The sequence below is a fragment of the Alexandromys fortis genome, unplaced genomic scaffold, assembly GCF_014885135.2.
Source record: "Alexandromys fortis isolate MF-2015 unplaced genomic scaffold, M_Fortis_MF-2015_v1.1 scaffold_13, whole genome shotgun sequence".
NCBI lineage: Eukaryota > Metazoa > Chordata > Mammalia > Rodentia > Cricetidae > Alexandromys > Alexandromys fortis.
Window position 1 is genome coordinate 4957483 of NW_026067908.1, and position 25296 is coordinate 4982778.

At 51.7% G+C, this 25296-nt stretch overlaps 1 protein-coding gene across 3 annotated transcripts in view; it reads right to left on the minus strand.

Moving 5' to 3' along the window:
• The window catches only part of Glis1 (GLIS family zinc finger 1), a 188454-nt gene that overhangs the window by 17207 nt on the left and 145951 nt on the right, over positions 1-25296 (minus strand). For all 3 annotated transcript variants that reach the window (XM_050136333.1, XM_050136332.1, XM_050136334.1), the window contains exon 5: positions 993-1154. In XM_050136333.1, the coding sequence (XP_049992290.1) occupies positions 993-1154 (162 nt within the window). The remainder of the gene's footprint in view (positions 1-992; positions 1155-25296) is intronic.

Consider the following 25296-nt stretch of genomic DNA (forward strand, 5'->3'; position numbering starts at 1 on the left):
TTCTCAGGTGTGACCTCTGCTTTATGGCTTCCAACTCGCACTAACAGTTCAGTTACCCTCTTGGGCGTCTGTTTGCTCATCGGCGGACAGGGTAGGTGTATCAACTGGTGCCTAGCCCCACCCCAGCTTCCCGCACATCTGCAGCAGAGCAGAGAACTGCTCGGAGGTTCAGACGTGGGGTTTTCTAGCAGACTCCAGCCTTGTGCTGCACACGGGGTTGGGATCCTCCCAAGGGACACGCCACTTTCTCCAGCACCTGTGAGACTGGCGTGAAGACCGAGTCTGTCCCCTTCACCAGAGTCCAGCCATGAGAACCCCTAAGTCCACCTTCCTCCTGTGTCAAATGGGTCAGGGATCTTGGTAATAGGGTCAGTATAGGGACGACATTCTTGCTGACATCCTTATCTGCACAGGGGACACGTGGGGCAACTGGGACAGAGCTGTGGGCCTCTGCTGCTTGGCATGAGCAAGGACAGGGAAGCAGAATAGACAGTATGGGATGGTCAGGCTGCTGTGGCAAGATGCTGGATCTTACATGTCACCAACGACAGCCCTAAAGAGCCTCTGCATTGTCCCCAAGTGAGGAGTGGGAAGAGCAGGGAGGGGCGTGCTCTGGATGCAGACATAGTTGGCCTGTCAAAGAGAGACTGTGGATGTGAGAGCACCTGCTTTCCCATAAGGCCTGGGCTGGTTCATGGGCCATGTAGGGTAATCTGTTAAATTTAGTCTGCCCATCCACATCCGCAGAGGACATATGGCCGTACCCAAGTCATTTGTGTTTGTCACACCTGGAGGATGATGGGGGGGGGGGAACTATCTTAGTAGAAAGCCAGGGAGCCTACTAACTATCCTATAATACAAAGAACACACACTATCCACTCCCGCCAGATCATCTCCTGCCCCGTGTTACAGAGGCTGAGACTCCACCTAGAGATCAGGGTCTATGTGCAACCCTCTTCCACCCCAGGGCCTCCACACTCAGGCCTACCTACCGTGTCGAGGTGGGTGCGTTGGTGCTTGGCACGGTCGCTGGAGTTGCTGAAGGCCTTCTGGCAACCTGGGTGCTGGCACAGGTACGGCTTCTCGCCTGTGTGGCTCCGCAGGTGGATCTTCAGGTTCTCCAGGCGGGAGAAGGCTTTACTGCAGCCTTCGAACTGCAGGAGAGGCTGATGAGGGGTGCCCTCAGCCCTGAGGGCCCACCCGCCCGCAAACAGTACCCCAAACCTGCCTGTTCTGGCCCAAACCACATGCTGTCCCCCCTAAGCATCAGGGAGCGCTGCCCCAGCAAAGTGTCCAGGGCTAATACTCAGAAATGGGCCACTGGGGCCAAAGATGACCTTTCTGCTTCTGACTTGGGATATAACAACTCACACGTGTGCCAGCTGTGTCCCCTGGGGTCAGCAATTCCAAGGCAGGCCATGTCTGGGCGTGGAACCCCAGAAGGAAGGAGTCCAGCCTGGACTGGAAGGGCTCTATCCCCAAGAGGCTTTGGGGTGTCCTGCAACCTTGATGCTGTATCTGCCCCCTCGCCAACTGTGGGACTGTGGCTATCCATGAAGGACTATACACAGGCATCACCCTTGATAACCCTGTGAGACCAATGGTCACATCTGTATACTGAAGTGTCTGAGTCATTATCTGGTCACTCAGCTGACCTGCGCTCACCATCTAATTTGCTGTGTGCCGAGTACTGGACTTGTAGTGGACACAGCACAACTGTGAAACGGTTCCTGGCAGAGAACGTGTGGAGAAACGAGTCACCTAGTTCATCCTCCATGGCCCCAATCATCCGTCCTTGCAACCTCTGCCAAGCCTGGAGCTCTCCTCTATGTCCCCTCACGTCAAATCCTCCCTGCCTGCTCACCACAGCTGCCCAGGTGCCTTGGCATACCAAAATAACCCCTATAAGGCCCTCTCCTTACAGACCTGACGTTCTGCCCTGCGGCCTCCCTGCCTGCCTCTCTGCCCGTCCTCCTCTAGCAGAAGGCAGTCTTCAGCCTTTGTTGATGCAGGGCGCTCAACAAGGAAGGCCACCTCTCCTGACTAGCCCCCTATCCCCTGCCCAGCCCTCGAGGTTCAGCTCAGAGACTGGTGAGGCAGCAGTTCCAGCCTTTAGTGTGGTGTTGCTGACTGTCCTCTGCCTCTCCCCATCGTCTGCCTATGCCAGCCAGCCTTCCGGCTATGTGCACTTCAGGGTGCGGTAAAGCTCGACTGTGGCTGGCACCTGCTGCTCCAGTCATGGCGCTAGTGTTTAACTACAAAACCCGGAAGCATGTGACATCAATGTCCTCATATTGCCCAAAGTCACATGACAAAGCAAAGCTAAGGTATAGGCCAAATGTGATGTCAAAGCCTAGGTGGGTGTCTGTGCTTGTTGAGAAGGAAGAGACTGAGCCATTGGCTTTCTCCCCATGCCCTGGGCTGATGTACCAGCCATGAGCTTCTATCCCAGGTTAGGACCCAGGTGACTCCAGTCTTCTGGCACCAGGTCCCCTTGGGCTGCTAGTAGCAGGAAGCTGGGGACAAAGAGGGGAACAGCCATATTCCTTGAGGGCCAGGGCTTCTCTAGCCTCCCCCTCAGGGGAAGGAAGTCACTAAAGGCTCTCCCTCTCTCCTGAGCCTCTGGCTATTCGTCAACTTTAAAGGTACAATACCTGCTAGGAAGTTTGGGATATTTCTGGAGAGAAGTCTGTGGGCAGAGTTAAGATCCTGTGGTCCACCTGGCTTATGATCTTGTCCCCAGAGGGGCAGGCCCTGGGAAGGGATCAGGGTCAGATGTGTATTCTAGGAATTAGGGGGACAGAGTCATATGGGAATTAGAAGGAACACAGTCTACAAGGAATGGGGACAGTGTCTCTCTCTCACACACAGAAAGAAGTCACCTTCGGCTGTTAGTGGTACAGAGGACTTAGGGAAGGGACAGAGAAGGGAGTTGCTGCAGTTACAGAAGAGGATGCCGCCCAGGCAAGAGCAGCAGCCATAGCAGAATTTCCCGTACAGTCACAAGGACACGGACGAGTCAGAGACAATGACCCCCTGGGTGTCACAGTTCAGACTGTTGCTGGACCTAATGTAAGCTGCTGTTATGGGGCCTGTTCCTTTATCAGAACAAGAACGAAATCCTGGATGGGGAACAGCAGGTGGCCAGTTGCTCCCTGTTCCCCTACAAAGGCCTCGTGCCAAGTTCATCCCTAGGAGATGAAGGAACCTGGGCAGGAGCAGGGTTTCCAATCAGCATCCTCCTTGGCCCTTTGTTCTTACTGACTGGTTTGGGGGAAAGGCTGTTGGGGGAGACCAATAACTCTTGGCTGCGTGATTTCTCTGACTTTGGGAGAGCCTGTCAGACTCTGGGGATCAGTTTACCTCTCTCCCACCAGGAATCTATGGATCTTTGTCTGGGCTTCCGAACACCTGCTTCCTCACCCCTGCCTTTGCTCAGACTGCACCCCTCCTGGGAAACCTTCCCTTCCTACACTGACAATTTAATGTATACATTTTTTAGAAGTTCAGGATCTGAGTTAACGTCTTCCAGGATGCCACAAGTGCCTCTCCCACCCCATGTATCCCATACATCAGCTGTGGAGAGAGGACGCTGAGCTTGCCAGGAATCTCCATCCCAAAGGCCTTCTGTAATATGTTATGAGGCCTCCAAGGACCTTTCCTTCCTCTTGTCCGCTCAGCAAACACATGCCTCTGTTGTTTAAGCACCCCCTCCCAGGAGGAGCCTGCCTGACCCCACAGGCAGCACCCCTGCCTTCTCTCCCCATCTCAGTCCTGGGAGTGGCCTGTCACTTCAAGGACATCTAGAGGAAGTAGCAGGGAGAGAAGGGATGCTGCTTTATTCTTATCTGAGATAAAGACACACACAGATTCTGGCAGATCCTCACTCCCATCAGGACCAGGATCCTGACCTGCTCAGCCCCTGTGAGGTTTTCTATTATCTCTATTCAACAGCTGCAAAGATGAGGTCAGAGCCAGGAGGCTGAGGGGACCATCGGGTCAACGCTTCTGCCTGGCTTCAATGGGCCTGCTGCTTCCACAGCATATTGCCTTTTCCCGGTGGCCTTCTGGGTGCTTACAACTCTGCCCATCAGACGAGGAGCTGAGGCCCAATGGCAGCGAGCACAGGGACTGGAGATACGGCCCTTGCTGCAGATGGCCCTGCTCGCTCACTGAAGAAGCCAAGGCAAGTTATTCTGTGAGTCTGTTTCCTCACCTGCAAACTGGGTGAACGCTAACCTTAGAGTAATGTGAGCCCTAAATGAAACCACACACATCAAGTTCTGATCTTGTCACTGTAGCTGTCGTTTAAGGCCTCAGAGCAGGTTAAATGACAGTAACTGGGGTAGTAACTGCCTGGGGTAGTCTCTGGCCTGTCACACCTCTAAGAGAGCTATGTGTGTGTGCATGCGTGCATACGTGCATGCATGTGTGTACACATGTGCACACGTCCTCCCGCTTCCCACAATCCTCTTTCCTCCTCTTGCTCTGCACCTCTTGCCGTCCACTACCTGGCTAACCCCTCACCATACCCTACCTTCCATCAGTAAAGGCACAAAATTCCTTAAAATCCTGCACAGAGCAGAAGATGCTCAGAGATCTGAGAAGGGGCCGAATGTGGGGGCCTTCCAGTTGCTGGGCTGGGGATTACCAAAGCCTGCCTGAGGGGCTGAGCCTTGAAGCCTGGGCTTTGGCAAATGAGGTGCCAAGAAACTCATTTCAGGGAGACAGCAGGCCCGAGCACAGGCAGTTGGAGCTGCAGGGGCATCAGGGTTCTAGAGACAAAGGCTGAGCCAATATCGGGGAAGCAGCGAGGGAGCAGAAATGGGAGCGTAGGGCTGCCTTTACATACATGGCAGAGCAGGTGAGTTCTGGCATTGCTGATCCTTACAGAGCACTCCTGTACCACTACTGCCAGGGCCCAGCAGACAATATGACGCTGGGCTGTTCACCTGGGGTGCTCCAGCATGGCTTCTGCTGCTATGACCACCTTCTATCCCGATGCCAAAGCTAGGAACCTCTTTCCTTCTCCTTGACCCCAGCAGCCCTTGGAGGTGCCATCTCTCCACCGATCGCCGCATGACTCACCTGGGAATCTGCATAGCTACCTGCCTCCTCCCAGGTCACTGCCATATGAAAACTTAGCAATCGGATAATGTCTGCCCTTGACTCTTTTGTACCTTAGCATATATATGCGTGTGTACATGTGTATGTATAAATTGTCCCAGCATTCTGGCTAGTATGATCTGGCCCTGGTGATGCTTGACAGTGTCATCAGCTCTCATCCCACTGAGCTCCAGAATCTTGTGCAGTGTGGTACCAATCTAACCACTACACTCTGAGGGGATGATCTCGGGTGAGTTCATCTCACCTGTCCAGAGCCCAGATATCTCCTGGGCTCACGAGGAGGGCAATATTTGCAAATGAAAACGCATGTATGTAGCATCCTTTGGCTCTTGGTCTTGATGCCACCAGTGGCCTTCAGACATTTCTGTGGACACATCTTGTTCAGGGTAAATGTAAACATGCTATTTAACTACCCAGATAAACTCCAGGTTCATCTAGCTTGAAGCAAAGGCTCTCACGCATGGGAATGGGCAATTCTGGGAAAGAATAGTTAGAGAAGATGGTGTCTAGTAGTCTCAAAGCATGTCAGGATGGGGGGCTAGGGTGTTTTCTCATTCACCTGAAATATCAACATTGAAATACATTCTAAGAGAGAGTAAATAAGTAAAATAAGCTCAAAATACCAGGTATCTGGCAATATATCTTAGACACCTACCACAGTCTAGTGTTCTGTGTTTTACCACAGTCTAGTGTTCTGTGTTTTACTGAATCAAGACAATGCACCCTGTCAGTGGGGTGACTTCCCAGCCCCACCCTGCAGATGAACGGAATGAGGCTCAGAAAGGCGATGTCACCATATCACATAGCTAACTAGAGCTTGGATCTGGCCTGAAGTCTGACCGACATGGCTGTACATCCCTAAGCTCTTTGCTCAGTTCCTCAGGGAGCTCACAGAGCACCAAGACCAGGCTGTTAAGCGTTACACTGGGATTTCAAACTGGGCCCAACATGGGTTCTGAGTCTCAGCAAACCGAGGCCCAGGCTGATGGTGGGAGTTGCTCTCTGTGATGCTGCCACACAGAAAGGAAAACCCGGGCAACACAGCAGAGAGAAAAAGCATCGCTGATCCACAGAGCACAGCGCCTTGAAAGGCCCCGTTCCCACATGTGGGGCGTGTTACGAAAGAAGATTAAAATAATGGGGGAAAATACCCCGGGAACCGTGAAGCCCCAGACCATCTGGAGTTTTATAGTAACAGGCAGAGGAGAAATCAGCCTAATTGAAAAAAGTCCACTGCAATCCATTACTGCTGCGTGCAGCTCACAGTACGGAGGGCAGGAGATGAAAGACAGAGGGGAGCCGTGGCTGGAGCCAAGGAGGCAGCATCTTCCCCTCCAGGCCCAGCCCAAGGACCCTTCCAGTTCTGGCTAGGGAGGTGCTAGTCAAAGCCCAGGACCTTTCAGGCCCTGGGTAGGTTAGGCTCGCAGCAAGTTGCCTTCTGAGCTGTTCGCTTACGAATAAGGGCTGAGACCCTGCAGGAGAACCTTCTGGGTGGCAGACACAGTTGGCTTTGGTGATGATGTCTTTCCCTCTGGCCCCTGGGGAAGAAGCAAGGGCTCTGTTTCACACATAAGGTGTATGATGGCACCATGGAGAAACACACACAGAACTTGGGCTAGTCACATCTCTGTCTTCGTTTTTCTGCTCTCTAAATGGGGCCACCACAGACAGCTCGCTCTGAGGAATAAAAACATCGCTGTACCCAGAGCAGGACCTGGCACACAGTGGGTGCCTAATGAACGTCAAGTTTCTTCCCTGGGGCTGACATGGCCCCAAAGGAAGGAAGGCCCAGTTTCTCATGCCCTGATGAGGAATCTGGATGCGGAGAATAAAGAAGAGGTTTGAGGGAATGGGGCGTCAGGCAGGGCAGGGGAGGAAATGCCTCCAGATTTGGCATTTGCCAGTGACTTGCTTCTAAACAAACACATTTCTGGTTTAAGGGTAAAATATATTAGGTTACAATAGCCTGGCAGGCCATTCAGAGATCAACTTCTCGTTTTTGTACAAACTTTTAAGTTACTTTACAGTGATTTAGATGGGAGAAACGTGCGGTGCCAGATTCTTTTCCAGGATGTCAAACAACGCTGGGCTTAAAGGCCAGCCATCCGGGGATTGAGGGCCACTCCTCAGCCACCCATCCCGGGGGAGACTCAGGCTGGCCCTGGGGTGTACCATCCTAGCATCCCCTTGTGGTTTTCACAGGGTTCTTCAGAGCCGTGGGCTGTGCCAGGCCTCTGGAGAAGAGACTAACATGGAAGGTTTGAGGATGCGGGGCTGAAGGACACTGGCCTAAACTGTGAGGCCTCTGGGGGGAGGGTCTAGTCTAACTCGGGGCACAGAGAATGACCAGGCAGCTGAGTGCAGGAGAGGGCTCTGCCCTGTAGCAGCTTCACATTTTCTCTATTCTTGGGACCAGAGCAGACTCCCTCAACACCATCTCCCCAATCCCATTATGTAGGCAGAGCGATTTACTTCATCAGAGGTAGAGACTAAGCACCAGAGATTTTAGGATGCACGCGAGAGTCCCTGAGCTCCTTAAGGATGGAGTCTCTGTAGCTTGAGAGACACTCCCATCCCAGGCAGGCCAGTGTGGCAATCTCTTCTCGCTTACCCAGCTTCCAGGGGCCTTTGAAACCATCCAGAGAAGTGGGCAAGCTGTGACAGAGTGGGACACAGAGCAAGGCAAGGGAAAAGGGGGACAAATGAGTCATGCCTGTCCTGGGAAGGGGGTTCTGAGGCTGTGGAGCCTGGACCTTTCCTTACCAGGCCCACACTGAACACAAACGCTTGTCCACAAAAACAACAGATTTCCATTCCTAGTAGTTGAGGGAGACCTAGAGGTTTGGTGGTCAGTCAGCAAGGACCCAGATGGCCTGCCTTCCAGGGGTATACGGAGAGACTTGGCCTATGGGTCAGAGTCCCTCTCCCAATGCATCGCACCAGGTTACCACAGAGATCCAGAATCACAGACACACGCACATCCTACAATTGACACTTTCCCTCTCAGCCTAGCAATCAGTATGTCAAAGATGGAGTTAGGACACCAGTACACAAACACAGATTCAAACTCACACATACCAAGACCTAGATGTTCTCTGTACACATGCCCTGCACATATACTCTACACATACCCCACCACTCATGACACACAGGCACACACACATTCTTGTACACATACCCCAAACACATAAGCCCCACATACCACCACCTGCACACAAACATGCCAACTCTACAGAAGCACTCACTGATACATGGCCTGTGTGCAACACAACACGTGCAGAAATTGACACACAGGTGGAGTCACGGTAGCCTCGGGGTAGCCGGTACATGTATAGTAGAAGAAAGGCGTGCCACCTGGAGACAAACTCTACGGCGACACCTCAGCATCCACCCACTAGTACAGTCAGGCTCCAAGACTTGTTCTTTTGTGCCCTGTCTTGGCCTCAGAGAGCTCTAGGAGGTGGCACAGAAGCTGCAAGGAGAAGAAGCGAGGCCCACTGGCTCCTGACATCCCCAAGGGAACCAGATTAGGCTGGGTTTGGATCAGGCAGAGCGCCCGTGAAAACCCTAAGACAGTGGCCTTCCTCCTGGCCTCCCTAAACCATGCCCAGCTCCCACCCTGCTCCAGCTCAGTCCACACTGGCCTGCCCTCAGCCTACACCCATACGGCCCCCTTCTCAGAAAGCCCCTGATTTGCTGTCCAGCCCTTCTGGTTCTTTCAGGTGTGACTCGTACCGAGGCCCTTCCTAAGCCTCCTTCCTGCTGACCTGCCATGAGCTCCCACAGGCGCTGAAGTGGGCTTTTCCCTGTTCATGTACTGCACATTGCCGGGGGCCTTGCTTGAGGCTCTGGGGCCTCACATCACACTTGCAACACAGATTGAAGCCAGTGCCACAGTGACAGCCTAGGTCCCAGGCCTCAGCCCTGGATGAGCCCTCAAACTAGTGAAGGACGGTGACAATAGCGGCAGCATTACATTTATGTTCAGCCATAGGACATCCAGTTAGAGAGGGAACGAAAACTAAGGAGAACCATCCTGGTGGCCAGGGCCTCAGTGTGCTGAGCATCTTTCTTTCCTGGTCCCATCAGGATCACAACAACCTTGGGAGGGGGGGACTAGGTTTCTGTCTTTGAGATGGGTAAACAGAGGCACTGAATGGCAAGGAAACGACCTAAGGGCTGAGCCTCAGTAGGTGGAGCAGGTCTTCAATAATAGAGATCCACACCTCACAGCTCCTCCAGTGGCCTGTGAGCTGAGGAAGGGGAGAGGCCCACATGCCAGTCAGAGGCCTCTGTTCTATGGCTCACGCTCAGTAGTGGAGAGGGGCCTGCTGTCAAAAGTTCTGCTTATGGCCCACTCTGCAGTGTCCACAGTGATATGCCATTACCTACCCACACAGAAGCCTTCACTAGGCCGGGTACTCTGGGAAAGTGCCTTCCCCCACTAGGCCTCTCTCCGTCCTCATCTGTAGAATGTGTGTGTGAAGAGAAAGAACTGTACCTCTACTTTAGGGCCAGGGAATGGAGACGACTCAGCAGAAAGTAGAGGGCCAGGGAGTGGAGATGACTCAGCAGAAAGTAGAAAACCAGGAAGTGGAGATGACTCAGCAGAAAGTAGAGGACCAGGGAGTGGAGATGACTCAGCAGAAAGTAGAGGACCAGGGAGTGGAGATGACTCAGCAGGAAGTAGCGATGACTCAGCAGAAAGTAGAAAGGTGCAAACTCTTGGCTTTTGTGTAACTTCAGGACCAAGTAGAAAGAATTCTACAGACCAGATGAGTCATGGGGTTATTTCAAACAACGCTTCTGCCATAAACCCACATGAGAATGCCCAAGATGGTGCCTGGCATAGCATGGATATATGTGAATCCATGTAAAAGATGAAATAAAAACAAGGAAGAAGCATGACCCAGGGAATCCCTTCTCCCTTCCTTATCTAGAGCCAGATTCCAGGGCAGAGTAGGGCAGCATCTTGCTGTCCAGTGGTGGTCACCCAGGTTAGTGTGGTCCAGGAGTGAGCTTGGGGGAGAAAAAGCAAAGCCTCCTGAATTCCCATCTTCCAAACAGTGCTCTGGCCAGGACAAAGAGGGGATACAAGAGCATGAACAAGGTAGGGATCCTCCAAAGTAGGGCAGCTTTGCACTGTGCAGTCCCATCCCTGGGGCCAAGCCTTGGGGGCACTGGTAACACTCTGTCTAGCCTGGCTGCCCTTTTGGTGGTTTCTGTGTGTCTCAAGGAGAACTGCCGCACCCAAATGTGGAAGACTTAGATTTTTTGGACCCAGCTAAGACTTGATCAGATGGATGGGGGAAAAGTGGACTCTGGCCAAAAATGGGGCAGGGTGGCTTAGCAGGTGTTAATGTTAGAGACAACTGAAGGTTCCTCAGTTTTACATAAGCCTACATGTCCCAGAACAGAGAGAATGCTAGGAAATTCTGGGTACTGCTCCGTGGGCTCCCTGGCACAGAGGCCTGAGCTGTGGTAACCTTAAAAGCTAGATCTACTTTCCTCATATTCATGAACTTCAAGTTCTGATATAAGGAACATGGACGACACCCAGTGTCCCCCATGGGAAACACAGACAAGGAAAGCCATAGCTTACATCAATGGCATACCTCAGTCAGCTTCAGCAGTCTTAACTAGGCCCTGCTTGGCTGATTTTCAGACTCCCCTAGTTAGAGGGGCCACAGTACCTCTTTTCTTAGATGAGGCTTCCAGGCATGCCCAACACCAGGGTTCTTACAATGTACTGGATCAAAAGCAAAGTGTTACAGGGACTAAGGAAACACAAAAGAGACTAGAGAAAGAACAAATGGCCACTAAGTCATCAGAAAACAATCTTAGCAGTCACAGACACCACAGTGAGCATCCGAGTCAAGGCACCAATGTAATGGTTTAAGTAAAATGCTGCAGGTCCCTGAGGGGCAGCAAAGGGCAGTGGGTGCTGAGGCCACAGCAGGCCACGAAGACAGCCTGGTCCTAGGCAGGTAGCTCCATGGTGGGTGAGAAACCGAGACAGATAGGCACACCATGAAGAGTGAGTTGGATAGTTAGTGGGTTATGGAAGGGGAGAAGGGGGAAAAGAGGAGAGAGAGAGAGAGAGAGAGAGAGAGAGAGAGAGAGAGAGAGAGAGAGAGAGAGATAGGGGAAGGGGACAAGTATGGAGAAGGAATAGAGGGGGGGGAAAGAAGGGAGATGGGGGAGAGAGATGGAAAGGGAGGGACTCAGGCAGGAAGCTGAAGATCAGCTGCCTCAGCAGAACTGGGGAAGGAGTGGGCATGGCTTGTCTCTTAAAGGGACAGGACAGACCATTAAAACTGATGTCTCCTAAAACCGCAGATCTCCAGCAGTACAGCCCACCCTGGACTGGGCCCCGCAAAGGCCCGGGCTTTCAGCTTCCCCAGGGGTGCCAGAGAGAAACACACTGCTGTCACCACACTGAAGAACCAGTTACAAAAACCAAAGAGCCATGTCCATGTGATAAGCAAGACCCTGAGGGGAAGTGTTCACTGCACCATGCTCCTCTGAGCTCTGGGGACATGAGGCACTTTCTGGGAAAGCCAGCTGCCCAGATGCCTGGCTCAGCAGAGCCTCACCACCCCAACTCAGGGGATGGCTGGAACTCATTAGCATTATGTCAGGAATAATGTGAAATTAAAACATTTAGCTTTGGCTTCGAACATAGAGAAAGACAAAAAGAGAAAGATGACATCGCACTGGGCTGCTCAGCTGTGACGTGGGCACCAGTAATTCACAGAAAAGAAATCATTGCTTGGCACTTGGACCCAGGCAGGACCCTGAGACTGTCAACAGGGCTAAGACTAGAAAGTGGCATCTGCAGTGTGGTCCAGGAGGAAGCAGGCTGAGTACAGTCCAGATTCCAAACCAGGGGAGACCTCCTATCCTCCACACGCCCTGCCCAACTCTCCTGCTGGCTTCTCTGTGGCTAATCTGGATCCTGGCGAATTCTGTTCATCACCCTTCATGTCAATCATCTGCCCCATTCTCAGACTGCCAGCCTGCTGTTGTCATGGCTCAAAACCCATCCTGAGCTTAGAATAAAAGCACAGCCTGCCATCCCCCAGATTTGCTAGCTCACTCCTTGGCATACAGGGATTGCATAACTTGGCTTTTACAACAATGTTCCCTCGTCCTGGAGTCCCTGTAAGTGTTAGGGCTCAGCACCAATGAGGGTATCACTGCTGGGACCTTTAGGGAGAGTCCTGAGCTTCCTAAGGGCTGCCCAGGGAACCTATCAAACCTACCTGGGCCTCCAAAGGCCCTTGTGTGATAGGTAGAGACACTTATCAAGCTTCCTCTGACCCCCTACATCTTGGCAGTGTGTGTATCCCGCAGTCCCAGGCAGGATCCTCCTGCTCCCGCATTTATCTTGGTGGGCAGAGTATCTTGCAGTTACCCGAGTCTGGATTCAAATTCTAGTGCCCCATAAGGCTCTGATTGGTACAAACCATCTAACTCCAGGCTTTAGCATGCCTGCTCCATCACGAGAGTGGTAAGGATGAGACGCCTCGGTGGGCTACAAAGAGACAGCGCCAGACACTGCTGAAGTACTGCCACCCATCGTCCTTAACACAGACCTAGAAACTGAGGGTTCAGGGCTGTGGGGGACAGGGATTTGGAGGGAGGTGGGTACCCGTATATACGAGAAAGCAGTTCAGGCAGCTCCTAAGCCTATCTGGTTGGTGACATAGTAGAACCTACTGGAATTCATTCATTCATTCATGTCCCCCACACTCAGCTAACTGTGCATGGTTAGATGTCCAAAATACACTGAAAAACAAAAAAAAAGAACAGGATGGCTCCCTTTAGTAAGGTGTATTTATCATGTGATAGGTTAAGGCCTGGAAAAAACGTCCAAAATAACAGCAGTCAGTTCTGAGTGGTAACGCTCTTTGCTACACTCTGCTATCTTCATATTTATTCTTACTCTTTTATTTTATACAAGTGGAGTGTTATAAAAAGTTAGTGGGCACTGCAATCCTTTAAGGTTGCAATTCTAGACTTCTCTTGGCTCAGCATATAACTTCGGGCTACAGGATGTACCTAAGTCCTCCATGAGTTAGTAGAAGATCTGACTCAGGTCTGAAAGGGACATTTACTCCTGTCCTATGTAACAGCATCTTTCATTCATGTTTGTGATGACTTCCAGAGAGGCTCTGAGGGCTAGGGAAGTGATAGGTGATGATCAACTTTGCAAATGGCTTGGAATGAAGCCCACAGTGCTGACTGTTGCATGCCTGTGTTGGGACCCTTCCATTACTCCCTGGATGAAGGTCATGGATGCCTGCTTACAAGGATGAGCTCAATGAGCTCCTGGCTCACACACGGTAGCCAGGGATGACTGAGGCGGCAGGTTAAATTGTGGGAACAGACGGGGAGGGCAATGGCTACACTGCACCCCCAGAATAACACTAACTTGCATAGCCCTGGGGAGGGGCAGTGCACCTTCAATCAACACCCACTGCCACAGCCTCAAACACTGGAGCACATTCCTGAGTCACCTGTGTGGGGCCTGAGCTATGGATCAGGAGATAAGTTCATGATGTGGGAGTCCTCTCTGTGTGCTGTGATTACCATTAATGAATAAAGAAACTGCCTTGGCCTGTTGATAAGGCAGAACTTAGGTAGGCAGGGAAGACAGAACTGAATGCAGGGAGAAAGAAAGGCAGAGTCAGAGGGACGCCGTGGATCTGCTGTTGGAGACAGACGTGCTGAAACTTTGCTGGTAGGCCACGACCTTGTGGTGATATACAGATTACTAGAAATGGGTTAAACTAAGATGTAAGAGTTAGCCAATAAGAAGTTAGAGCGTATGGGCCAAGCAGTGATTTAATTAATATAGTTTCTGTGTGATTATTTTGGGGCTAAACTAGCAGGGTGGCCAGGGCCCTCCTCCAAGTTCAATTCCCTTGCTTGCTGGCTCAGGTCTTAGGCATGTCACCTGGTCCCTGTCCTGGAGCAGATGTGACCCTCCTTCCAGTAGACTTACTGTAAGGACAAACACATGATTGGGGTGGTAGGGTCAGTGAAACGGTGGTCCACCACACAGAGCCAGTACCCATGTGTTCTTTCTCCTACCGTCATCCACGCAGAATGCATGTCACCCAGCAATCTCCAGCTCATAGCCTCCTCTTCCAGAAGCCTCCCTCAGTTTCCCTAGGGGCCCCAGCCATGTTCTTCCCTCCATCACAGCCTCATGCTCAGCAGAGTAACTCCCAGACTCTATGCCTGTTCCTACTGCTGCAGGGAGGAGTCAGACACAGGGCAGTCCTGGTCTTGACCTGGCAACCGACTGGCTGTACAGCAGAAGCTCCAGGAGGGTCCTGATGATGGCAGCAAACTGCTCCATCAATGGCAGCCTTCTTGTCTCATCCCACTTCTGGGTAAGGAGAAAGGCTCTTTGCTTTTAAAATCATGGAGGATCTGAGGCAGAGCGACGCTACAGATATGGGCTCAAAACTAAGCATCAGACTGGTGGTGGCCCAACAGAGGAGGCCATACCTCCCATCTTCCAGCCCTGTGCTCTCTGATTGCTGGCCTCGGGCTACCACTCTTCCAGCAACAGCTTCCACTGGACAAGGGTGACAGGTAGCAGAGCAGCAGTGGATGCTGCCAGGGCTGTCCTTCCCATCACGTTCACAGTGCTAGATAGCACCCTGGCCTTGCACTCCACTCCTCTACAGCAGGGGCTCTTGTGGAGGGACAGCAGTAGCTAGCCATGTCTGTGAGACACCTGCTCCTATCACACACCCAACACTTCGACAGCAGCGGAGCTCTCGGCAGACCCACAGAACTCTGAGGGCCAGTTGGACACGTCTGCTACCTGACACAGTAACTTCCCTGTTGAGGAAAGCACCGCATCATGGAACACCAACTTGGTGACTCTGGGGTATAGGCTGGGGCTTAGTGTTTTGTGTGCCTCTCTGTTTGAAACAGTTGTCAGGATCACCAGGAGAGGTGCCAGCCATTTCTCATTAGAAATGGGGCTCCTCAGCTCCCGAAAGAGCTCACGTCACTGAGGGGAGGGTCTCCTGTGAGGGACAGATGGAGGACTGTACTCTCCGTCCACACTGACTGTGAGCCCCATATAAAACCATCACGAGCTATTCATTCATCAGACCTCAAGCTTCTGCCATTTTGCCATTCTCTCTCGTGCTGTGCCACAGCCCTGGGCCTGGCCTTGCAGCAGCTCAGAGGCTACTGAGCTGGCCCCTGCCCCTGCCCTGTGTAGCTTAGCCGAGAGGAAGGTCAAGCCTGAGGCCAGATGTGCTGGGTGTGTTTTCCTGTGGTCATCCAGAGGTTTCAGTAAAGCTCTTCAATTGCTCCTCGGCAGAGAAGGAACACACACGACCATAAAACCCACCATGTAAAGCATATAATTCAGTGGCTGTCAGCATATTCATGCCTGGGCAACCATCACCACAGTGGTTTGAGGAACATTTTCACCCAAAGAAACACTGCCACTTGGCAGTCACTCGCTCCTCACGTCTCCCTCTCCCGAGTCCCCAGGAACTGCAGACTTTCTACTCCTATAGATTGTCTTTTTGTTTTGGTTTTTTTTTTTTTACACTTATGTAGGTTGTCATATACCACATGCATTTTATGCCTGGCTTCTCTGGCTTAGCACCGTGTTTCTAAGATTCCTCTGTGCTGTGCTGCAGGGTACACAGTATCTCAGTCACTTTTAGGGCTTAGTAATGTTCTGTTGGGGCCAGTAAAGATGGGTCAGTGGGTAAAGTCAATGGTCGTGCAAGCCTTGCAATTTGAGTTCAATCCCAGGAACCCACGTTTAAGTGGAAGGAGAGGACCAACTACCAAAAGTTGTCCGACAGCCCTACATGTGCTGTGGCAAGGACTCCCTGCCACACATCACACACAAATATTATAAATAAATAAAATATAGATAATAAGAATTGAGACGTGTTCTGCTCTGTGGAGGTGACAGACCTGTCTGTCCGCTGGTGGACACTTAGGCTGTTCTCTACATTTTGGGCTCTGATTAGAGAGGCCATGAATCTTCAAGTGTGGGCTTGGTCCTCTCTTTGGTATGTACTTTGGAGTGGAGTGACAAGTCCACATAGATGGCAGCCTGACATCAGCTTGATCAGCAGACTGTTTCCTAAAGCCAGGGCGCTATCAATGTGTGAGGATTCCAGGGTCTCTACACCCCACAACTCTGCCATGGAACCAAGCAGTGCCACAAGGCTTCTCGTCTGCCATTTCCGTTTTCCTGGTTAGCGTCGGGCATCGTGTTCTGGGCACCTGACCATCTGTATAACGGCCCAGAGACACATCGTTCAAGCCTTTGCCCGTGCGGAAACCCAGCTGTTCGCCTTTCATTTCACTGAGCTGTGAGATTGTTAACATAACCCGGGTCTGATCCCTTCCCAGCTCTATGACTGCAAAGGTGGCTGCTTCTGTGTTGAACGGGAGCACACATGCAATTCTCACCGCATGTGGGGCTGTATCGAAGCCAGGAGAGCCAGCAACGTCCCCCCCGCCCCCACAGGTCCATGCTGTCATCCCCACACTGCAGACAAGCAGACAGCCACAGAGCTGTAACCTGCTCTGTGCATCCATCTAGGAAGTGGCAAAATGGAGCCTGGGGCAGGAGGGACAATCATAGCCCAGCCTGCCAAAACTCCGGCAGGGAAGGGGAACCCCATGGGGCTGGCCTCAAGCAGCAGGAGACCCTGTAAAGAGGTGTGGCTCCCCCAACAGGTGTTAGGGCCACTAGACTGAGCCCAACTCTGAGGTTTCCTCTCTCCCCTGCCAACCCAGAGGGATCTGGATTTGATTTCATCTGGGAAGGAGTCCGTTTCCTTACAGGCATGCATGCTCCAATGGGTGGGAAAGGAATATTCTCCCACAGGGAGCACAGGCTGTGGTTCAGGATCCACCACTACAAATCATGGATGATGACATCAGAGGGGATTTAGCCGTGAGCATCCTGGGAGTGGCTTTGCAGCAGTCAGGGGAACTCTGACTCCAGACTGGGCATGGAGGAACAGACTCTGGGGGACAGGTTCAAACTGTCCTCAGCCCTTCTCCATTGTGGGCCCACTAACACTGGAGATCTAACGTTTTATGCGAGAAGATAGTTACTGAATGTTCTTGTTATAAAGTACAAATAGCAGGCCAGTCCACACCGGTTAGCTGAATAAATTTTTTATCACAGCTCACATAAGGGACTATAATACTGCTGTGAAAAACGATGCACATGGGAGATTTTAGGTTCGCAACACCGCACTTAACCGTGCTGATCGTTCACAGTCTTCTCTGCAACCCCACGAGAAACAGGGAGGTAAAAAACCTCATCCAAGATGAGGGCAAACTGGGACTTAAGCTCTTCTTAGTGGCACATCCTGCCAGCAGCCTGTCAAGTTACCCTTTGCTGAGTATTTACTCAGTCCAGATGCTGCGCTCAGCGCTCCCTCTGGTATGGCAGGAAAGGGCCAAATGACAGCCTCCATTACGTGGCTGGGAGGCCTCTGCTCTTCCCCACTCTCCGAAATTCATCATGATTGTGTTACTTATACAAAGAAATGGAATGCATTTTCTTTGCTTCTTGCAGTTACTGAGCCCCCCAGGAAAGTAAGGAGCCATCCTCTTGGGACCTACGGTGGCCCATCCATACCATACAACCTACGCCCAGACCTATGCCTCTTGCTGAAGATGCAGGCTGTGTGTGTGTGTGGGGGGGGGTCCCTCAGCCTCTATTGGACCCCCTGGACCTTCAGTCCATGGAAGGGATGTTCCCTCCAGCCTCAGGCTCAATGGGTGACTGTATCTGCCCTGACCCTCCCTGGGCTGCTGGGAAGATTCCAGGTCAGTCATTACTGAAGGTATCCCAGAGCCAAGGGGCCCCACGGGACAGCTGCATGAACAGAACCTGATGAGGGCTCAGAGAGCACTTCTGGCTGCACCCTCCACCCTGTCAGGGCCCCCTTGAGCTCCACAGACCAGTTCTCTTCTGTTCTTCCCATGTTAAACCTGACTTTCTGGACGCCCACAATCCCCTCAGACCTTTGTGGTGACCACACCTAAACCTTGACATCAGAGCTCTCCATTCTCTGAGCCTGTCCATGTCCCCAAGAACTATCCCTGCATGCCAGCTGCAGCACCCATGTGGCTCTCGGTTTGAGAATGGTGTGGGGCATGAGAATCCAGCTAAACCAGTCACAGAATGTGGCTTCTCTTGCAAGAACTGGAGCCCTACCCCACTCAAAATACATGCATGCGTGTCCCCCCACCACCACACAAACAATGCACAGGGAGCATCTAAGAGATCAGCTTCCTACACCCAACAGATATACAATGAATGCCTAACACACACAGTATCTTCCCACACCCAACATACACACTATAAGCACCCAACATGCACACACCAACTCTACCGCCGGCATACACACAAGGAACACACACCAACTTTTTATACCCCAAAGATGCACAAAGTACACCCAGTACACAACAATTCCTTACCCCCTATATACATGCATACACACATATCTAATAATCCCTTATATAATCAATACACATGTATGTCTCCAACACAGAACACATCCAGCCAAACACACCCACCCTTTAGACCTAACACACATGTACCTTATTGCTCAAGGCAAAGTTAATCATCCTACCACCCTGACACTGCACCCCAAGTTAACCCTCCTTGTTTTCCCCACTCACCACACATGCGACACTGAAAACATCCTCTCCAGCTTCCTCCAACACACACACATGCCCAATTACACATATCTAGTAGGTACATGTGCTCCCTAAACATAAGCACAGGCCAACTTCTCGAAACTTACACTAAGCACACACAGTACATCCTGTAGTATGTGTGCTATGGGGCACGTACTGGGTGCGGAATGTGTATGGGATGTAGATACCTTGGATGGAGATGCGTAATGGCGCTTGTGAACACACAGTATTTCTATTTCCACCCCAATACGCACATACCTAGCTATATAAACCCTCCCACCCCATACCAAAACCCACACTTACATTCCCACAATCCGACCACACAACCTAAACATATATTCTGCAAGCATACCCGCCCAACACACTTCAAATGCCTCACACTCATTCAGACCATGGAGACCAACAGTCATGCAGACACACAATTAGCAGACATGCAATCATGTGGACAAATTACATGTCCCCTAATAAGCTGAGAGTTTAACATGCATACAGACACATGCTCCCACACGCACACTGTCACTGAACACAAAGCCCCAAACCCTGCACTCTCCCCTGCAGCGTTCCCATGCCTCACGTATGCCCAGGTGTATGCTGCTATGGATGGACAGTGTGCCGTAGTGGGTAGAACCAGGCAGTTCCCTTCAAATCCTTGAGCAGGGCCCCTCCTCCATCCCTGCTGCTTCTGTGCCTGGACCAGCTCTGCACAGCAAGGCCCAGGTGGCAGGGGGAGGGGCAGCCCTCGCCAGCCTCCCCTCGAATTCCTGCCTGCTCCGGGGGTTTACTCTTCCCTTGTTCATTAATGATTAAAATACTTTATGCCGACCACAAAGATTGTTGTCTTTGTCTTTCTCTCTTTATAAAAACCAGCAGATGCATTTGGGACCCTCCGGATCTCCTCGGGGTGATTTACATGGCCACAGCCAGCTCTCGGGGAAGCAAAGCAAACATTCCCATGGCCTCAGAGCCTCCCACCCCCATCCTTCTCGTCAAGGCCCCTCTACCCAGCCACAGTCATATAGGAGGCAGCCTCTTGTGAGGCTTTCTATTTTTGTCATCAGCCTTGGATGGGAGCTGGGCAGGGAGAAGCTACCCAGCACAGATGTCTTTTACACGGCTCCTTTAAATACAGAACCACCTGGGCCTCTGGAGGTCTACGAAGCAACCAATCCCTAGCTAACGGTGGGACTGCCAGCATTCTTGGTCTCTCTTCAAACCCAAACCCTGTCCCACAGCTCGGGATGGCCCCTGCGGAAGAGCAGCAAAGTTCCACTGTGCACCTGGGCAGAAACAGGTATGCTCAGACAGTTCAGTCTGGATGTGGGTCACTTCCCTCAGATTTCCCACAAGACGGGAGTCCATCCCAGGTTCCCTGGAACCCATCCAGCTTCAGTGTGTACAGCTCTCGGATGCTGTGCCCTGTCTGAGGCAGCCTTACCTAACTGTCTATAATATCCAGCCAGACAGCCATGCACCCGCACACATTCACTATATTCTTGTTAAGTGTCTTAAGGTACAAGGTACATGGCTCTCCTCTAGCTGAAGGAGACAGCGTGGGAAATGGCATACATGTGGCTTCTGCCCTCTGCGGGTCATACACGAGTGAGGCCACACAGACACCAAGGCGGCAAGCAGACAAGGTCAGGCGGGGTAACAGTCACATGATCAGGAAAACACTTGGCCTCAAGACTGACTAAGTAAGGTGACCTTTGCCTGGGAGAAGGCTAAGGAAGGTCTCTATGGAGAAGAGGCCACCCATGCTGGTCTCGAGTTCTAGAACTGAGGAAGAACCGGGATTGGATGCAAATCTGTCTCTACAGGGCTAATTAGGTAATCTGTTAGTACCAATGCAGATCCTGGTTTGAGTCTGTGGGTATCAGGGACACTAGAAGAGTGTGGGTAGGGATGGCTTGGGTCATATTAGGGAGGCAGCAACACAAGCCCACCAGCTTGCTGCTAACATGCCCTCTGGACTTGCAGATGCCACCTCTGAAGGACAACACACTGCCTCCCCAGGATGCCACCAGGGCTTCAAAGACATGGAGGAGATGCTCTCTAGGTACAGCACAGAGAAGCCCACACAAGCAGGGAGGGGCATGGGTATCTGAAATATGGCCTTAGCTACTCTCCGGATGTCTAGAGCCATCTCTGGACAGACTTGGGTGACCTTACCTGCCTTTCTAGGCTCAGGGATCCTGAGGCTGGAATGTTCCAAAAGATTTACATGGACATTCATATCTAAGGACTGGCCACCTTCACTCTGGTGGCCATGTCTCTCTCCCTCCTTACAGAGCAAGGTGCTGGCTAAGAAAGTCTCAGGGCTTGCTCCGCTTCTGTAATCTCTAACCAGGTTGGGTTTCTGCCATGAAGCTGTTGTTCCCTTGGGCAGAGCTTTAGAATGGCCGCAGGGCATGGAGGCCAAGTAGGAAACACCAGTGAACCAAAGGCTCCTACACGTGTGAGCCTTGCCCACGCTGCTGGACTGGGATCCTGTCCTTGGGTCTCTGGAGAGGCCAGGAAACAGTCTCTGTAGGATGTGCAGAGGGCCATAGGTGGGAAACCAGCGTGCAGAAATGGCATTTAGCAGAAAGAGGTTTCCCTCTAGGTTCTGAAGAGGTTGAGCATAGACCACTACAGCCTCTTCTCATGGCCAGTGCTTCAACCTTCCGCAGGCAACGTGATGCTTGGCCAGGGGTGTGTGTGGCACATGAAGGGCACCAGGACAGCCCTCTTAAACTTCCCACCTCCCCAACCATCCCCAGAGTGATCCTATGGACCAGGGCTGGGAACAAAGTGTGTCTACTCAGCTCCTATCATCTTGAAGGTCCCAGACACCATGGACGTTATATCATCAAGAATCTGGGATTGGATCACTCTTATCATGAGCCTTACTTTACAGATGGAGAAACTGAGGCACGGAGCATTATGCAACTAGATAGAAAGCATGACAGTATAAATGGACTCTAACGCTGACTCCAGAGAGGGGCAGGGGGCCTGGATCTCAGCACCGGAACAGGCTAGAGAGGAGATAAAGCAGAGAAGCCTCTGGAGTTCTAGGACACAGAGTGGAGTTCAGGGCAGCTTAGGAAATATGGATCTGGCTCTCTGGACCCACCAGGCAGGTCTTGAAATAGTCACACGATACTTGGTACATGAAGCAGCTACCATGAAATATTTTATCGCTCCAATTACTTTTCTGAATACCTTCCCTAACTCACTTCCTGTAAAATCAGACAGACCAGGTATATATGACTTTTTCTAAATGAAGCAGGTTAAAATACCTAACTGGCTTTTGTCCAGTTATTTCTAGTATCTTGAAAAATTCCACCTTCTACACGGCCCCTTATCCATTCCATATGCCCCTCTGAGGTCAGTTACTGGAAGTGAGCATACATAAATAACCTCCACCTAAACTGACAGCTGACTCCAGGAACTGTCAATCAAATGTCACCGGGAGAGCCCCTCAGGAGCTCAGGAATCAGGCCCTGGAGGATGAGGGATGAGCTGGCGGGGGCTGTGGCAGGCACTGTCTGATGGGCTTGAGGGCTCACTGACAGACGTGAGTGACACACGAGAAAAGTGACTGATTAAGTTACAGCATATGCACTGGCTGAGTAGGGGAGGCACTCAGAGGTCCTGATCTGGGACAGTGACTCACTGACCCTCCAGGTCACGTTGATTATCGTCCTGTGGAGTTGGTCCCAGTTCTGTCCATTATATCCAAATGATCTTAGCCTAGGAAGGCCTCTATTTGTACCACGTTATGGTCTCCATACTAAACACTAGGTCTTCCATGCGTGTTAATGTAGCCTGGCTGGACCCTGCTGGCCTTTCTAGTCTCATCCTTGACTAATACTCCAGCCACTTCTGAAGACAATACTCCTGGACCATACTGTTCCCACATCTAACGAATTACAAAGGACAACTCACTTGCCCATGTGCCTTGCTCTCCTGTCTGGCTTTCCCACTATACCAGCAAGATTAAGAGCCCACAAGAGCCTGGTTCAAAGGGACGAGCAGCAAGGGGTGTGAGAATGAGGGAATGGGTGCCCATCTTCCCCACATGTTGAGCTGTTTGCCCCTCTCAATTCCTGTGTTCTGTGTGTGTGTACATCGGGGGAGGCACCCTCAGACTCTGTTTACTTGCCTCTCTGTCCTGGAATAGGTATAACCTTCCAACATGTGGCCAGTGCCTAGTAAGCCACCACTTGAGTTCAGGCTTCAGCCAGTTCTGGGGGTTCACAGTGTCCTACAGCCAGAAGGTGAAGACATCTGGACACCAGACAGCAGTCCCAGGCCTGGCCTTACTGTCCTAGAAACTGAAATGAAGAAAGATATGAACCCCCAAGTAACAAGGGCAAGAATTAGCAGAAGTTAAGAATCAGACCAGAGCTAGAAAGGCCTGGAATGTTCCATAGAACCCCGGGGCTTCTCAGAAACAATAATTTAGATTGTAGGAGGTTTTGCTGGCCTCTGACACTTTATATAGATCCCGTCTGTTTGGACTCCGACTCTCTGAGGGCTGGGACCATCCATGCCTTTCTTGGCTGTGTCCAGCCCTCCTCAGAGGCTGACCCAACACAGAATGGATAAGCACTGGGAACTGCTGGCTTGTCACACACTGAGAGAGAACTGTCAGTCCAAAAGTCCCCGGGCCACAATCCTTCCCTGGCATTTGTTCAGTCCGTCCTGAGGTTTTTCACTCTGAGTTAGAAGGGCTCTAATTCCTCTCTCGACTGTTAGTTAATCCCTCAGTCTTGGTTCCATCCTTCTGAGCATCTGCCCCCTGCTGGCTCTACCTCGCTCCAGCCAAGCCACTTCAGACATAATTGCACACACATGTACTGACACGCTCATCTACATACACTCATACACACTCACATAGCCACTGCGTCATATATGTACATCCACAATACACCGGCATGCTTGCATGCACGTATATGATCACCTCTTTGGTCACAATGGTTCTTCCCCTGGAAAGTACTTCCTTCTCCTTTAGGCAATAATTCCTCATTCTTCGAGGTGCACCACAAGTACTTCCTCCCCTGGGAAGACTTCCCTGGCTGCTCAGGCAGAGCCGGAGCCCTTCTGGATTCACCTAGTAACATTCCAGGTGGCTCAGCTTGGACACAGCACTGCAGAAGCTCTGCTGGGCTTTATTCTTGGCAGGGACCCCCCATGATGCAGACTCAAGAAGAACCCAGGAAAGACCCAGGACACAGTAAAGCCAAACAAGGAAAAGCCAGGGGTGCCCAGGGCCTGGGTGGGGACTGACATGTCCCTTGGGTCCCAGCACTAAGGGAGGAGAAGGAACGAAGTTGTCAGGTTTTCCTAGGCTGAGGACTTCAGGTATGAACCCACTTCCCGTTTACAAATGTATGAGTCCTCTGCGGGTGGCTCTGACCGAGGAAACCCCGTACACACACTCAGGGGACATCTGTCTCTCTCCTAGGATCATGGGAAGGAGATGCTGGGTGGAGTTGCTGGTAAGATTGACACTTGGCTCATCTTAGGGCACAGCAGCATGGTGCTCTACCAGGCCTTCTGTACGTTATCTGCAGACCCTGTCCGGCACTGTTCTAGGCATGGGGGGCGGGGTCACACATACAGCAGGTGCTTTAGGAAGACCCTGATCGTACCTGCTTAATGGGCTCCTCAGGAGTAGCCCAAGGTGGGTGGTGAGTCCTTGGGTTGACAAGGGAGCTGTGAGGACTCACAGGACCCTCGGCCCTGCTATCCGAAGGACTGTGCATAGTATTTAGCCTTCACTACCCCATCCTGACCATGTCACGTTCCTCCATCCTGCCCCTAGGCAGAGAACAGAGAAGAGGCCACGGGATGTCTGTTCTTTGCAGGATCTTTAACACATACTCCACTATAGAGCACCTACTACAGGCTAGGAACTCTGCTGGGTTCCCACCATCTTCATCGGGTCTCTGGCTCCACGAGGCAGTTTCTACCACTCTTCCCTAAGTCCCACTCGGCCCCATGAGCCAAGTCACAGGTGAGAAAATTAGGCCCAGGGAAGCTAGGCACTTATACAACGTCACACAGTAAGTCCAAGGGAGCCAGGTCTCTCTGCAATAATCTCCCAGGATTTCTGAACAGCCAGCCAGACCTAAGGGGGTTCCTGGGCCTTGCAGGTAAGCTGAGCGGCGGGGCAGTTGAGACTACACTGCATTTGTAAGCGGTGCATGACTTTATAAGCCTCCAGTTACAATTTCATCATAGCTGGGACCTGGAAAGTCTACATAATCCTGGAAGGCGTTGGTCTCAGCTCAAAGCCTGCTGGGCCTGCTAATTGGATCGTCAGCCTATGCTGTAAATCAGACCGCAGTGTGGGCACCGACACGGCAATCTTTCTTCAAACAGGCACTGTGTGTCTTTACATTATTGTTGGCCGACCAGGGCCTTAAATAATTTCTGTGTAACCCAGTCCATAAATCT